The 15,975-nt window shown below is 40.4% G+C and overlaps 1 protein-coding gene across 6 annotated transcripts in view; it reads left to right on the top strand.

Moving 5' to 3' along the window:
• Nucleotides 1–691: 691 nt before the first annotated feature.
• The window catches only part of ROBO2 (roundabout guidance receptor 2), a 619,239-nt gene continuing 603,955 nt past the window's right edge, over nt 692–15,975 (top strand). For 3 of the 6 annotated variants that reach the window (XM_033211611.1, XM_033211608.1, XM_033211607.1), the window contains exon 1: nt 692–1,753. In XM_033211611.1, the coding sequence (XP_033067502.1) occupies nt 1,693–1,753 (61 nt within the window). In that variant the 5' untranslated portion in view covers nt 692–1,692. The remainder of the gene's footprint in view (nt 1,754–15,975) is intronic. The other 3 variants (XM_033211609.1, XM_033211612.1, XM_033211610.1) reach the window with 1 other exon arrangement.

The following is a 15,975-nucleotide window of genomic DNA, read 5'->3' as shown; positions in this document are numbered from 1 at the left end:
TGAGCCGCTGGAGGTTCGAGATGTCTGCCCCCCTCCTTTTTCCCCCTTGTGCTTTTTAACCGTATCGGAAGCATCTATCCACAACCTTTCCAGTCCGAAAGGTGCTTCTATGTTGTTTCCTTTCCTTGCCTTCCTCCTCCTCGGCTTCTCATTTGGCTCAAAGGTGAAGAGTGTGTGTGTGCTTTTAACGGGTAATGAGGCTGCGCCCTGGGTCCTGGAGGGCGATCTCCTCCAAGACAGCGCGTGCAGCTCCGGCAGACGGAGGGATGAATAATTAGGCAGGGCTTCCATGAAATCGCTCACCGAGAAAATTACCTGCCCCTTAAACGGCACGCGGCGAGGAGCAGGGGCTGGAGCCCACCGATGCCCTTCCGAGGCGGGAAGGAGGGGGCACGGCAGGCGCGGAGAAGCGGACGGAGTCGACCGCTGGCCTCGGCCCCGGGCGGGCAGCCGGCCGGGCCTCCGGACCTGTGCATCTCCGTCTGCCGGGACTCTCCGCTCTCGCTCTCCAGGACCCCTCCGGCTCCCCAGCGGGCAGGCGCCCCCGCGCGGGCGGGCGGGCGGCGGAGTCTGGGGGTGGAGGCTCCGCGCCCCGTGTCGCCCCCGCCCCTCCCCGGGGCAGACTCCCAGCAGCTTCATTCCTCCCCGCCCCGCCCGCCTCCTCGCCTTCCCTCCTCGGAGTGCTTCCACCCGCGGCAGCTGCCGGAGGAGGCGGACGCTCCGGGCCGGGCTGCCCGAGCAGCGGCGGGGGCCGGATCGCGGGGACCGGCGGCTGGACCGCGCCTGGCGCTGGACTGAGCGCTGCCTGTCTCCGCCGCTCCCGGGCTGGGCTCACACGCCCGGCTCTGCCCTGGCCCGCAGCCGCCGGGTGCACCCTCGCTCCGCCGCGGCCCCGCGGGGGTGGCTGCAGCCTCAGCCTCCGCCTCAGCCTCCGCCCGGCCCCTCCCTCCCTCGCTCGCTCCTTCCCTCCCTCGCTCCCTCCCTGCCTCCTCCCGCAGCGCCACCACGTAGGAGTTCGGATTCTCCACCCGAATCGTCCTGATTTCCCTTTGCCTCTCTTTTGGAAACGAGAGAGGTGGAGGGAGGCAACAAGGCTGCAAAGGAGAGGCTCGCCAAGTCTGCCCGCCTGCAAAGTGTTGCTTTGACACATCCTTATTATGGAAGTTAAGTAAAAATATATACATATTAAAAAATAACTCCGGACGTGGAGCTGCAACGGAGAAGGAAACCGGGGGAAAGAAAACCAGTAGGCAGGCCCATGGTTTTTCGGCAGCGTGCTGGCAAGTTTGTGGAACACTTTCTAGGAATTAGGTCTTTTCCTCCCCCTTCATCATCTTGACTTCTGAAGAAAGAACTTGGCTTTGGATTGCAGTGGAGCCTAAGGAGAGAGGGTTAGACACACTTGAATCATCCCTCTGGCTGGGCTGAATTTGCGGGAATTTAGGAAGCCAGAGTGTTGGAAATACAGCAGCCTTCGAAGTGCCCTCTCTTAATTTGGATGGATCTAAAGGTGCCCGGTTCAAGACCTCTCCACCAACCCCGTCTGATCTTGTGATTTGCTCTTCTTGACTTTAATTAGTATCTAGGAAAGTCTAAACTTTGGACCTACCTCTTTTTTTGATACTTATTTTTGTACTTTTGCTCTCTGGGATTGGTTTCTTAAACGATCGGGATCCTTTTTAATATGTCAAAATGAGTCTGCTGATGTTTACACAACTAATGCTCTGTGGATTTTTATATGTTCGGGTTGATGGTAAGTTAAAAATGCTTTTATCTTTTTTTGCGCCCCCCACCCCCCAATCCCCCAAAACCATTTCTTTTAGAATTTGATGTGGATTATAAATAAAATGACAGTATGTCACTCTGTCCGTTTTGCCCAGGCACGGGCTCCTTGGGGGCAGAGGTTGTATTTAAGTCTTTTGTTTCTAAACTGCTGCAAGTGGAACATGTTGGTAGTCACCTATTGTTGTTATTGTTGTTGTAATTTACTTAATTCATTAAGGAGTTGGGTAATAAATGATGCTTTCCCAGTTTTCTTAGAAAAAGAAATATTACAGTAAATCTCCTGAAAGAGCTAATACTATTGTGCCTGCTCTCTGTTTGATGTTTGCTCTTGTGTCTGAACTTTGGCTTAGACGTTCAAGTGAAGAAATACAGTCGTAGACACTCTAAGGAAGGTTCAATGGGTTAGGAATTGGAGACTGAGATCAATGTGTATCACCTGTGTGTCAGTGAATGCTCTCCTGGCGTTAAATCAGAAGGAAGAATTTAGATCCTAGGGAGAAAACTGTCAAAAGTAAGACTGGGCGAGGCTCCACGAACGAGGAAGCATCAGCTATGGGCTGGCCACAGGAGTGGGACACTTAGCTCGGTCCGCAGTGGCCACAGGAGTGGGACACTTAGCTCGGTCCGCAGTGACAAACACAACGGGGGCCTGAAACAGGTGCTGTAGGTGTCTCCCTCTAGGTTGAGTCAGTCTGTCAAGCCCACAGCATTCTGCCTCTGATGCTCTTGTCTTTTGTTCCGATTTGGTTTACTGGGATATTTTCACAGGATGTCAATTTCTTGTGCGACTATTGCAAAATCCTTTTTTGTAGCTCTTTTGAATGAAGAGTGGAAATAATCGTTAACATGCTTTTTGGTTTGTATTCAAAAGAAAAAAGTTCAAAGAATATTTGCTATTAACCTTCTAGAGGCTTTAATTTTTATATCGATGGAAAGAATTGGTATAGAGGAGTACTAGATATTTTTTTTTTTCCTAACCGGATTGCAGTACTTTAGGTTTTTAATTACTTACTGTACTTGTAAAGAACCTAAAGTGTATTAGTCCAACTGTTCGAGCCATCACAATAGCTTGATGCCACATAAACTTTCCTCCAGCATTTGCATTGTGGATGAATTCATTATTTGGGACACTGCCCATCTGTGGTAGCTAACTTTGTTCCTGGCAGCTAACTGCTGCGTAGAGCCCAATGTATTGGACTCAAAAAGAAAGGCTTTCTATAAACATGAGGCAATACAGATGAGTTTACCTACTGTCAAGTGGCTGTTTTCAATCATGGAGTACCTTTGCCCCCCAGCGATAGTAGGGGAGGGATGCATGTGTGTGCACTGCTTCTCTCTTTTCCCAGTCTAAGCAGTAGATGTTTAGGGTTTAATTATTGTGAATTATACTATGGCAACACCTGTAATCATTTTTCATGTATTTATTTTTCAGTACATTAAAATACATGTACATTACCATAACAAAATAGGTTTACCTGTTTGTCCCAGGTGTGTTTGATTTTCATAAGACGACTTTGGTATAACTTTTTAAAGAATATGTCCTCATAAATCATGAATTTACATATCTCAATAACAAATGCATGTATAAACTATACATTAGACTACAGAATTATCATCAAGGGTTTTTTTTATATATGTATTTTTAAATCAGTGTGTTGCTAGGAGGAATACAATTAAATTGCTCAGTGGAAGTGACAGAGGAAATCAAAAGAGCTTGGTGTTACAGAATGTAATTAATATACCAGGGTGTTTGGAGATATATGAAACAAATGCAATTAACCAGCTTGCTGGAACAGCAGTAGCAAGACATCATTTCTGTCTGCTTTCCCTCCCTCCCTCCTTTCATTTCTCCCTCCCTTCTTTCTCTCTCTCTTATTCCTCTCTCCCTTCTTTCCTTCCTTCTCTCCCACACCACCCTTCTCCTGCCCCCAAAGACAACCTAGAACCTTTGTTCTGATTTAACATTATAGGATAAGGGGGCAGTTTCTGTCTGGGCCACAATTATGCAGCAGAATTCATAGTAATGTAGTGAAAAATGCCAAAATTGAGGAATTGAGACTGAAAAGGCAATGTTAAATTTGTTTGTGTGTGAAACTAGTTTTGTATTTAGCATCTGCTGTGTCAATAGCAAAGGAAACCCTGGACACTCTTACTAAATTAGTATGTAAATCATACGTTTGACATTGGATTGCCTTTGGATACTTCAGAATGACAGTTTCTCCATGGGGATGGTTGAGAATTTGGGATGTGGACAACACTGCCCTCTAGGCTGTTTCAACACTTTGAGAGTCAGTGTTCACATACATAGTGAAGAGGTTGCTTTGTAGGATCTCTAAGCTTTGTAACTCTTCCAGGATTCTATGATTTCTATTTCCTTATTCTTCTTAGAGGTGTGTGCTTATACTCCACATGAATTTCAAATGTAGAGAAGCTTGTACCATTTCAAAGATATACTGACCATCCTTGTGCTAGACACAGATATTAATTTTATTCAGTGACAAATGATACATAGATTTGCATTGATATTTGCTTGGTGGGTTGTTTGTGTGTGCATTTTTATAGTATATGAAAAATGTTAGAGTTTTGCCACCTCATAGAAGCTATGTGCTAATATTGTTTATAATTTTTCGCAGTATCATGTCCCTGTAGCAATCCATAGAGAACAAATATTAAGTTGGCTGAGAACTGTAGATAAACTTTTCTAATTGGGATGTAAATAATGGTTTTCTTATTGATGCAGATTAATCACATCTAGATTTTCTGTATAATCATATAGGAGAATGTTAACATTAGCCTTTATTTTCCAGCTTTTCTTTATTTTTGAATAAGAATAGGGTTTTGCAGTCATTCATGGGGAATTAATATGAACTATGGCAAGACTTTTAACTTACATCTATATCCCATATATTATATCAATCTGATAATTTTACAATACTTGTGGAAAGGTGTTTTAAAATGAGAATTTTTTTTCATCTTTACCCTTTATTCTTAAGTGAAAGTGGCATACATGATATTAGGGGAGATAAATATAATAAAGATAATGTATGTGCATAAGGCAGATGTATAATCTCATAGAGGTTTATACATGTTGCTAAAGTGCTTTTTTTCAGTAATGGGCTTATTATCATAGCCATATGTAGTCTATTTCAGAACTTAAATTGTGTGTAAGTCACCTGAAATGTGTTCTTGAAGCTATGCCGTGATACCATGTTTGGATTGGCTTTGTTTGAATAACCTTTGATGCTATGCAACATGTGGGCCATAAACCAAAAGGATTTCTTAGAACATTAAACAAGAATATCGTAAAAAAAAAAAAAAAAAAAAAAAAACAGTAATGATTATATAAAAAGAGCAGTTCTGGCCATCTCACCACTGAGCAGCTTGTATAAAATAGCATGTCTGACAATCAAAATATAGGCATGTAAGCACATTGTGTAAATTGGGATACATATATAGCAACGAAGGGAGCTGATGTAGGTGGGATGTGTGTGTGCCTAGTAATATCTGCTGAAATAGTTCCGGCGGTCTCCAGGAGGTACATTTACTTCTCATGTGCAATTTGTTTTCGAAGAGTATCAGAAAAAAAGATTATCATCTTATTTACTAGTTCTCCGTTTCCTCCTTTTTTCCCTCCTCCTCTCCTTCTCTTTTTTCTTCTCATTCATCGTTTCTTTCCTTATCTTCTTCTCCTTCTCTTTTTTTCTTTTTTGGATCTAATGAAAGGAATTAGAGAAACATTTGAAGAGTGAAGAAGATACGTGAGGGTGTTTCTTGAGTGATAATTTAGAAAATCTGCATTTAAAGGAAAAATGAGAATAATATTTTACCTTTAGGTATATCCAATTGGGGTTTTGACTTTCTCACTCTTCCCCCACAATACTATATATAACTTTATGCAAAATGCATTGCATAGATCCTATCATTTTCTAGTTTAGACAAATAAAAGTTTTCAGATCTGAGTTTAACCAAACAGTGATTTATAGAGTGCCATTTTACAGATTTATTTCTAAAGAAAAGTGTTGCTGTATTTCTTACAGTGTCTCCACGTGTAGATCTGTCAACCTAAATCAATACATCCGCGTGGGTACTGCTTTTCTTCTTCTTTTGAAAAAATATTATATAAAGAATGAAGGAATGATTATAAACTCTTTTTTAAAAATAAATACTTATCAACTCTATTAATGTTTTAGCAGTGTGTTACACAATGATAGAAGCATAATATAGCAACTAGGGTAGCATGCTAACCCAAAATACCAGACTCAAAACACTGTGGGAGTGACGGAGGCCTCCATTCTTCATGTTTTCTCCTCCATTTGCAGCCAGTCCTTAGGATCTTTCATCTATCACATGAGTTTTAAATACATGTTTTGATAAATACATGGTTTGATAATTCTAAAATTGCCCTAGTCATTGCATGGAGGGATATAAGATCCATAAGCACATAACTTGGCTGTTTCATATTCTGTCATATCTCCAGTGCTTGCATCAGTGCTTGACATACTCACCTGACTACTTGACAGCTTTGCTTCATGTCCAATGAGAATATACAAAACTCAAGGCTAAGACAGAATCTTCTCTTTCTAGCCATTCCCATCTCAGTAAATGGCTTCCACTAGTCATAGACTTTTTCATGACCCCCAATGAGGACCCATTCTTCACTTGTTCTCACAACTTGTATTCAACTTGTTCTCAGAAGTGGACAACCGTCACTACAATCTAACTTTAAAATGTTTTTTTTTTTTTTTTGAGACGGAATCTGGCTCTGTGGCCCAGGCTGGAGTGAGCGGCGCCATCTTGGCTCCCTGCAAGCTCCGCCCCCCGGGTTCCCGCCATTCTCCTGCCTCCGCCTCCCGAGGAGCTGGGACCACAGGCGCCGCCACCACGCCCGGCTCATTTTTGTGTTTTTAGTAGAGACGGGGTTTCACCGTGTTAGCCAGGATGGTCTCCATCTCCTGACCTCGTGATCCGCCCGTCTCGGCCTCCCAAAGTGCTCGGATTACAGGCTTGAGCCACCGCGCCCGCCCTAAAGTGTTTTTAATTACCTGAGAAAGAAACTATGTACCTTGTTCCACCATCTCTCTACCAACCACAAGAAACCACCCCTTGACTTCTATCTCTGTGGATTTGTCTTTTCTGTACATTTTATATAAATACAATCATACAATGTAGGATGTTATTTTGTGACCAGCTTCTTTCCTTTAGCATAACGTTTTCAAGGGTCATCCATGTCATAGCATGTATCAGTACATCTTTCCTTTTTATTGCCAAATAATATTCCATATCGTTTGTCCTTTGGTTTACTAGTTGATGAACATTTAAGTTGTTTCCATGTTTGGCTATTATAGATGTTGATGCTTTGAACATCCATGTACTGACTTGTATGGGAACATATGTCTTCATTTGATCTGGGGTGGAAATGCTGCGTCGTATGTTCAGTCTGTGTTTCACCTTTTGAGGTGAGCGAGACTCTTTTCCAAAGCAACTGCTACTTTATATTCCCATTAGCAATGTATGAGGTACATATTTTCTTTTAATTGATCATGGAAAGAAAGAATTGAAGGGCCTTAGGAGTTGGATATGATGTTTTGAAGTGAAACCATTTCATATTAGAAGACTCTGTCTCAAATCCCCAGTAGTCCTGATTTCTAATCCCTTCAGTGATTGTTGCCTTCTAAGTCTTCCTCAGTTGCCACGTACAATTTTACAAAGATAGTACTTCAGTTGAACTTGTCACTTTTAGCAGAGATCTCAGCAATACTAAATATAAATCATAGAATGATAATCTCGGAGCTATTATAAATATTTGCAGCTATACAGCACAACTGTCTTATTAGTTGGGCACATGGAGAACTGAAGCTTAGAGATTTTATGTGTCTCGTCACAGATCCCACTGCTGCTTAGTGGTAGAGCAGAAACTAGACTCCAGGGATGCTGCATCTCTGTACCATGCCTCTGCCTATGAGAGGCTGTTGCTGGATTCTCAGCCCTGGAACTCCTTAACAGGAATTCCAGGCTCTTGTTACTGAAAATGACCAGCTATTTTCTGAAGAGTCCACGAGAAAATTAGCTTGAATATGTTTAGGTTATTCATTTGATTCAACACATGCATATTGGCAACATAACTTGCTTGGCTCTGTGAGGAACATACTGACCTGTTAAAATGTTCCCACATTCAAGGAAATCATGACTTAGTAGGGAAGGTACTAAATGTTCAAGTCACTAGAACAAAAAGTAGTGTTTGATAAGAAGTTTGAAGGTGTGGCCGGGCGCGGTGGCTCAAGCCTGTAATCCCAGCACTTTGGGAGGCCGAGACGGGCGGATCACGAGGTCAGGAGATCGAGACCCTCCTGGCTAACACGGTGAAACCCCGTCTCTACTAAAATATACAAAAAATTAGCCGGGCGAGATGGCGGGCGCCTGTAGTCCCAGCTACTCAGGAGGCTGAGGCGAGAGAATGGCGTAAACCCGGGAGGCGGAGCTTGCAGTGAGCTGAGATCCGGCCACTGCACTTCAGCCTGGGCGACAGAGCGAGACTCCGTCTCAAAAAAAAAAAAAAAAAAAAGAAGTTTGAAGGTGTACACAGTATAGTCTTGGGAACTCGGATGAGGAATAGGTGATTTTCAGCTGGTACAATCTGGGAAGGGTCAGCACCAAAAGGGTCTCTTAACCTGGGCCTTAGAGGAACAGTGGGATTTTGGTGGGCAAAAGGATTGGAAATTGAATTCCAGGAAAAGAAGTAACCAGAAAAATGGCATGAAGATGACAAAGGGGTGCTAAGGAAAAGGCAAGAAGTTTAGATTGTTTGCAACATAGTTTGCCTGTAGGGAAGAAGGATAAGATGGTTGTTGAAAGACTACTGAGCAAACACTACTGAATGAGTATGAACAAGTTATTTAACCTTTTTATGCCTCAGTGCCCTTATCTGTAAAATAGGCATGGTAATAATGTATATCTCATACAGTTATAATGAGAAATAAAATATTTTAAAAAATATAACGATATATATAGGCTGGGTGCGGTGGCTCATGCCTGTAATCTCAACACTTTGGGAGGCCAAGGTGGGTGGATCACCTGAGGTCAGGAGTTCAGGACCAGCCTGGCCAACATGAGGAAACCCCTCTCTTTACAAATTTTGTAAAAAAATACAGAAATTGGCCAGGCATGGTAGTGGGCGCCTGTAATCCCAGCTACTCAGGAGGCTGAGGCAGGAGAATCATTTGAATTCAGGAGGCAGAGGTTGCAGTGAGCCAAAATTGTGCCATTACACTCCAGCCTGGGTAACAAGCAGAACTCCATCTCAAAAAATACGTATAGTAATATATACAAATAAATATATATACACAAAATAAAGATGTGTATAAAGATATATATGATGCTGTGAACAGTGACTGGTACTTTATAAGTGCCACTTAAATGTAACTTATTGTTATTATTAGGAGTATTTTTATTAGATTATTATTCCCTGCCTAGTATGAACAAGAAAAATAACTAGAAGAGAACTTTGCTATCAGACTAATTATGGACTACAATTGGGGTGCATGTTAGGACAATTTTCATAAGATTTTTCAACCGTGAGTCTTCTGGTGACTGATGAAGAATTTTTGTGGACACTTAAGGGGACTTATCAGTGGCCTCACCTACGCACCTGTGACAAATGTGCTGTGACACGAGTCTTTCCATTATATCATAAGCTGATTACAAAACAAACATGATTCCCAAGTGAATGGTGCTATGAATGAAGAGAGTCCACAAGAGAGGAATCAGACAAGTGGCAATTTGTTGGCAAGTAGACCATGCTTGCAGAAGCCTGCATTTTGGTTCGTGTTTACCGATTTACATTTCATCCTGGATAATTTTTACCTGGTGCTTTGATATAATGTACCATGGAGATACACCTTGTGTAAGACAAGCTAAACACTTCTACAACAGAAGACCTAAGTAAAAATTAACGTTTGGGATCCGTTCACTAATTCTTTTTCTAGATAGCTCACTTAGCTTTTCTTCATTTAACAGAAGACATTGAATCTAATAACTTTTTATAATTATCCATTAATTACTTATGCACAATGAGTAGTTATGTATATCAGAAAGGATAGGCTGAATAAAACAGTATCATTACTATTGTGCAAGGGACATACCTTTGGTGACCAGAAGCCTTGGACTGCATTGTTAGCGTCCCTAGTAGATGGTTAATTGTATATCCTTAGAACCTTACCAAAAATGATTTCATTTGACTATATAATTTCCAAGGTCTCCATCAGCCTTAGGTTCTATTACTCTAAGTACTTCTGTTTAATGTTCTAACATCTATTGTTATATTTGAGAACCTTTAACGAAGAAATTTTAGCCTGGGCTCGGTATGGTGGCTCACACCTGTAATCCCAGCACTTTGGGAGGCTGAGGCTGAAGGATCACTTGAGCCTAGGTGTTTGAGACCAGCCTGGGCAGCATAATGAAACCTGTCTCTACAAAAGAGAAAAAAATTAGCTGGGCATGGTGGTGTCCACCTGTGGTCTCAGATACTTGGGAGGCTGAGATGAGAGGATTCCTTGAACCCAGGAGGTTGAGGCCGCAGTGAGCCATGATCACACCACGGCACTTCAGCCTGGGTGACATAGGCCCCATCTCCACACACACATTCACATGAATTTAGCCTTGTAAAGAATTATCCAAAACCATAAACATCCATCTTTAAAAACAGTAACAGTCTATTGTCTAATATGCATGTAGCATATCTGTGTTTTGTTGTGAGCTCAATGATATGGCTATGGATATGCGATATGCACGACAGCCAAAATTCACTAGTCTTATGATTCACATCCACTCTCATTCATTAATGACCGGTGGGACTTAGGCTTTCCTTATCAATAAATGGAATTTTAAAAATTTAATTCTAAGCGGACAATAGCCTTAGGTCAATGTGCTTAGTTTATGACCACTGTACCTACAGCCATATGCAACATGGGAGTTTCAGCTCAGGAGAGGGGGTTAACAGCCACTTTTTAATTTCTGTTGTAAGAATTGATGAGGGATCTCTTTCCCTAGAGTTTGGTTCCAAGCCTTTTGGAAATAAGCTGGAGAACATGGAATATAACTCAGCTATCCCACTGTAAGGCTTTTCAAGTTTAAACAAGGAACACCCAGTTGAAACCAGACTGGAATTTAAGGGATTTGCCCAAAACCTCTGCAACACTTATAACCAATTAAAATGTTCATAAGTATGATTCCAAAAGGGAGAACTTTTGACTTTCCAAAAAACTTAAGAGTTATTCATTATAAAGGAAAGTTTATAAGTTTTTATAAAGCAAAGTTAGAGTCATAGTTTAAAGTTTTGTAATACATGTATTTCCAAATACTAGCAAATGCTAGAATATGATTAAACTTATTTGGATATATCCGATGATTATAGAATATAGTTTTCAGGGTTAGAGTAAATTAAGGGAAATTTAGAATGAATCTAACAACAGGCACTCTTGTGTTTTATCTCTCTATTATAAAGTAAATTTTAATGCATTGCCAAATAACAGTACAGTTATTGAAAACCAAGCTTATTATTGTTCCATTAAATTAGAGATGACATTTCACCTTCCTCATCTTAGGTATATAACCGCTTGTGTATTTTAAATACATTGAATACCAGCAACAGCAAGCTATTACCCAAAGGCCAATTGTTTTAGTGCCCCTTGTACCTAACTCTATCATGGGTTAGAGTAGAAACTGAGTAGGAGAAATGCAACCTTTTAAAAATAAAATGCCATTTCTGTTTCTTTACTACTCTAATAAACTTGCTTTCATTAAAGAAAAGAAAAGAAAATGCCAGGTACAACATTCTCAGTGTTTGTTTTTGTGTGTGTGTTTTTTTTTTTTTTTCCCCATGCAGAATTGAATAGAAGAGTTAGAACATTCAGTGTGGTGGTCTCAAAACTTTTTTTTTTTTTTTTTGCATTGCAATTGTTTTCACATAATTTCAAGAGTTAAACAATAATAATGGAAAAAAATGTTTCAGGCCACACAGCGCAGCTCATGCCTGTAATCTCAGTACTTTGGGAGACTGGGAGGATCTCTTGAGCCCATGAATTTGAGATAAGCCTGGGCTACATGGTGAAACCCTATCTCTGCAAAAAAAAAAAAAAAAAAAAAAAAAAAAAAGTAAAAGAAAAAAAAATTAATCGGACACAATGTGCTCACCTGTAGTCCCAGCTACTTGGGAGGCTGAGATAGAAGGATCGCTTGTGTCTGGGAGGTCAAGGCTGCAGTGAGCTGTGAGTATACTGCTGCATTCCAGCCAGGGTGACAGAGGGAGACCCTGTCAAAAAAAAAAAAAAATCATCAATGGGCATATGAGCCCTGCACTCACAAATCAAATTGTCATTCAGTTGAGGTTTGAGGCCTCCTTGTCTGCTCAAAACCAGATTTAACTGGGTTATTCCTCACTGGCTATCATGAAACATGTAAGTAATTTCATAGCTAAGTATGTTTTTAAGAGTTTCAGTCCCGCCTTTGTGATTTGAAAGCCTGAATAATGTCAACTTTTAATACAAAAATTAAAGAAAAAAGAATCGGAAAAATATGTACAACATGTGGGTACAGATTTTGGGCAAATACAGCTCTTACCCCCTTGCCTCCCACCTCCCTATACACATGGCAATAAGATGTGAGTGAATGGAGTTGTTTGGTGCCTGCACTCTGCTCACAATCCAATGGCCAACTTTCATTTTCAGAACCCTTTCCAGGCTGTGCATTCTCATTGCACTTTCCTGTTGAACTGTAGCACCTGGGATGTTCATCACCTGGGTCTTATGAAACTCTCCAGATTTTTGAGGCTCTCAGTAAATGTGTCTCATCATGATAAATTTAAATTCCAAATTTATTCAACATTTCTTTTCAGAAAGCGGTTTTTATCTTTTGAAGCAGCGGCTAAACATGACATGCAAATAAAATTACCAGGAAATTGCTTGTGTTGTCTATCTCGATCAGGATTCAATTCTAAGCCTTCCAAACGTGGGTCTCTATAGGAGGTGATGCCTCATCTTTGCATTTGAAATGGTCTAAGAGGTGCAAGGATATACCTGGGAGGGGCAATCTCCATAAGGGGAGGGGACGAAAGAGTGTGTTGGAAAAGTGAAAAACTGAACATTTGAATGAAGTGGGTTGGATTAGCATTTGACACTCAACTATATAGCAAGCGGACACGCTGATATTTAGTTCTATGGATTGTTAACATTCACATAAAACAGAATTATTTAGCATTTACTGAATCCTTTTTGATAATCAATTTGGGATCAAATGCAAAAGAACATGTGTCTGCTTTGTATGACCCCAGATTCTTCCGTTTTCTCTTTGAGCAGATGACATGCCTTCTTTGCTGACTGATATCGGTTGCTAGGAGAAGTGCACTGGTTTAGTCCCTTCTTTTCCAGCAGTAAAACTAAAGAGCGTATTGAGTAAGAGAAAGAGGCAGAACACAGTACAGGCCATGAATCATGACTTGTCTCCAATATGTCCACTTTGCTCCCATTTTTTTCCCCTTTAAAAACTTTTGTTTTTACCAATGATGCTTTCTTTCAGCCATTATCTATAATCCTTTTGGAGCCTGAGGGGATGAGGGTTGCTAAAGAGAGGCTGTGCTGCTGAGAGTCCACTCAGAGCAATAATAAAAGCCTTGAGAGTTATTCATGGGTCCACATTAGTGAGAATGCACTACTCAGTGAATAGCATCAGTCAGCTGCCTTTGAGATTGGGTGATTAATACCTTCTGTTTTGAAGGGGGGAAAAGGCAGACAAGAAAGGTCTTCATACTACTTTGGCTATTTTGCAAATTAGATCTTACATATTGTCAAAGCTTTTGACAAAGAAATTGCTAAAATGTCAATACCTGCTATGGTCTTTTTTAAAAGCTAGTTTTTTCATGAAACTGTTAAGTGTGGCTACTGTCAAATAAAATTGAAACGGTCATAATATCCCAAATGAACACTGAAAAAAATCAGTTAGCCATTCTTATATTCTGGCAGTGTTTATGATGACATCAAACTAAGAGCATGATGTCAGTGATCATATTCAGAATGTTGTCTAGGCAGACCTATTTGACAACAGCCAAACAGCATTTTTGTTTGTTTGATAAAAGAACTAATTGCAGTACTCTTGAGAGTTTACAGAAGCAGCTAATGAGAAAGTGTTAAGGGTGGCAGGTGTTAGTTTTCCATAAGCACTTGGATATAAGGGACAGTCTGTGAATTACGAAGAAGTTGTTACTTATATATGTGTGCCTGTATGTTTATATCTATAGGCTTATTCAGCATTAGGGATTAAAAATGATATTATTAAAATCCTCATTACCTCTCCTTTTATCTTTTGATTTTATTATGTACATGGCACAGTTCAAATAAAATTGCTCAAGGTTTGTTAAACTTGTCAACCATCTGAGTTTCATAGATAGAAAAGCTGGTTTTGCTGGCCTGAGTGTGGCAGCTAGAAAATCCAAGGTGTTGCTTTGCCATGCTGTTTTTTCAGCATGATTCCAACATTAAGCAGGCTGTTAATATTTGGACAGTAAATAAAGCCATGTCTTTGTTTTTAAAAAATCATTCTATTATTCATTTTACATTTTAAACTTACTTTTTATATAACAGCTTAGTCTGCTCCTTCTATATATACTCATGCTCGTTCAAAACCCTTCACTTTTGTCTGAATATGAGAACAAACAACAATTTAAAGACTGTGTGATGCTTCCTGTAACCTGTTTTCACTGTCTGGAAGTAAAATGTCTTGTTAAGAGGGGATAATACCCAAAGGCAATCAGAGATAAAAATGTAACGATTTGGTGGGTGATGTCTAGAGATCAGCTTTAAGTGAGGTCTGATTTAACATCTTTATTAGTGATTTAAAAGGGAAATGATAAAGAAATTACAAACCTCAATGTTGGAATACCATCAGAACCTCCCCTCCCTGTCCCTGAAACCACATATAATGATACACGAAAATTTAGGCAGCAGAAAATATTAGTGTAGTAAAAACTAATGCTTTATTTGGTATATAAATGTAAACTAATTCTTCAGGGAAATAATCAGAAATCTAGAAATCTAACTAGAGGGAGAAGCCAGCAAAGCAATAACACTGAAAGGGCCCTGGGGATAAGTACAGGAGTGGGGGCAAGGAGAGAATGTGATTTAGATTAGGAGTGTTATATCCCAGTTTAAAGGTCATGTGATTATAGTGTCCATTTAGGGAGTATTGCATCACTGACTAGGGAGATTCTCTTTCAATGAATGTGGCTTAAGTGCAATTGAAATACTTCTTTCATTTTGTACTTCATTGCCAGAACATGAGAGAGATTTTGGCAGACTAGAAACAAGGGTTAGTACAGAGAGAGATTCTTCAGGAAGATGCTTGTCTACTTAACACTAGAGAAGGATTTTCCGTTGAAAAGTTCAAATAGTTCCTTTTTAGAGTGAATATAGCATCTTCACAACCAAGACCAAATTCACAAAGCCTTCCAAGAGAAATTTCTACCATCTGTCAGTATATAGCACAGCCCATGTTTGTGTTTTAGTTCATTTTATATGTACTGTATTACACATATTAGGGCTTAATTAAGGTTGGGTGAATTAAATTGTTCTTTAATAGACAACTTGTATGCAGAAACCCATACAACATATGCCATCTCACCCCAGATACATTCAAGAGTAATATTTTCTGTGGAAGTCAAGGGTCTTCCCTCCAGTAGAAGAAAGTATTGGCTGGAGTAGGGAAGCACAGACAATGACTCTTCAGATGAAGTATGTTGCGTTTACTGTGTTCCTGGTTACTAAGGATACCAGGTCTGATGATAAAGACCTAGAGAAGGTTGCACAAGTGAGATTCTCTGCTTGCTGCACAATTATATGTTGGTTCCTTTTCCCTAGTCCTCAGAGAGAAATTGCCATTTTTTTTCCTCCTGATTAAGAGAGTGATAGAAATAGAATGGAGTCAGCATCTCAGTAAAACAGAAGTAAAAACAAGATAAGATGGGCAGTGAGAGGTAATGGAGGCCAATTCCTAGGGCTTCTAATTGGTTTTATGTTGTCAATTTTACATTACCATCAATGTTGCGGGGCTACCTCATAGTCAGCATTTGAAAGCAGATGGGCATCGTGCCATAATATCACTGTAGCCAGTGACTGAGAGGAGCCTGAACTCTACAAAGTCTCGTGT

The sequence above is a fragment of the Trachypithecus francoisi genome, unplaced genomic scaffold (assembly GCF_009764315.1).
Source record: "Trachypithecus francoisi isolate TF-2019V2 unplaced genomic scaffold, Tfra_2.0 Lachesis_group0, whole genome shotgun sequence".
NCBI lineage: Eukaryota > Metazoa > Chordata > Mammalia > Primates > Cercopithecidae > Trachypithecus > Trachypithecus francoisi.
Note: the sequence above shows the minus strand (reverse complement) of the source record. Positions and strands in the feature narration are given on the sequence as shown.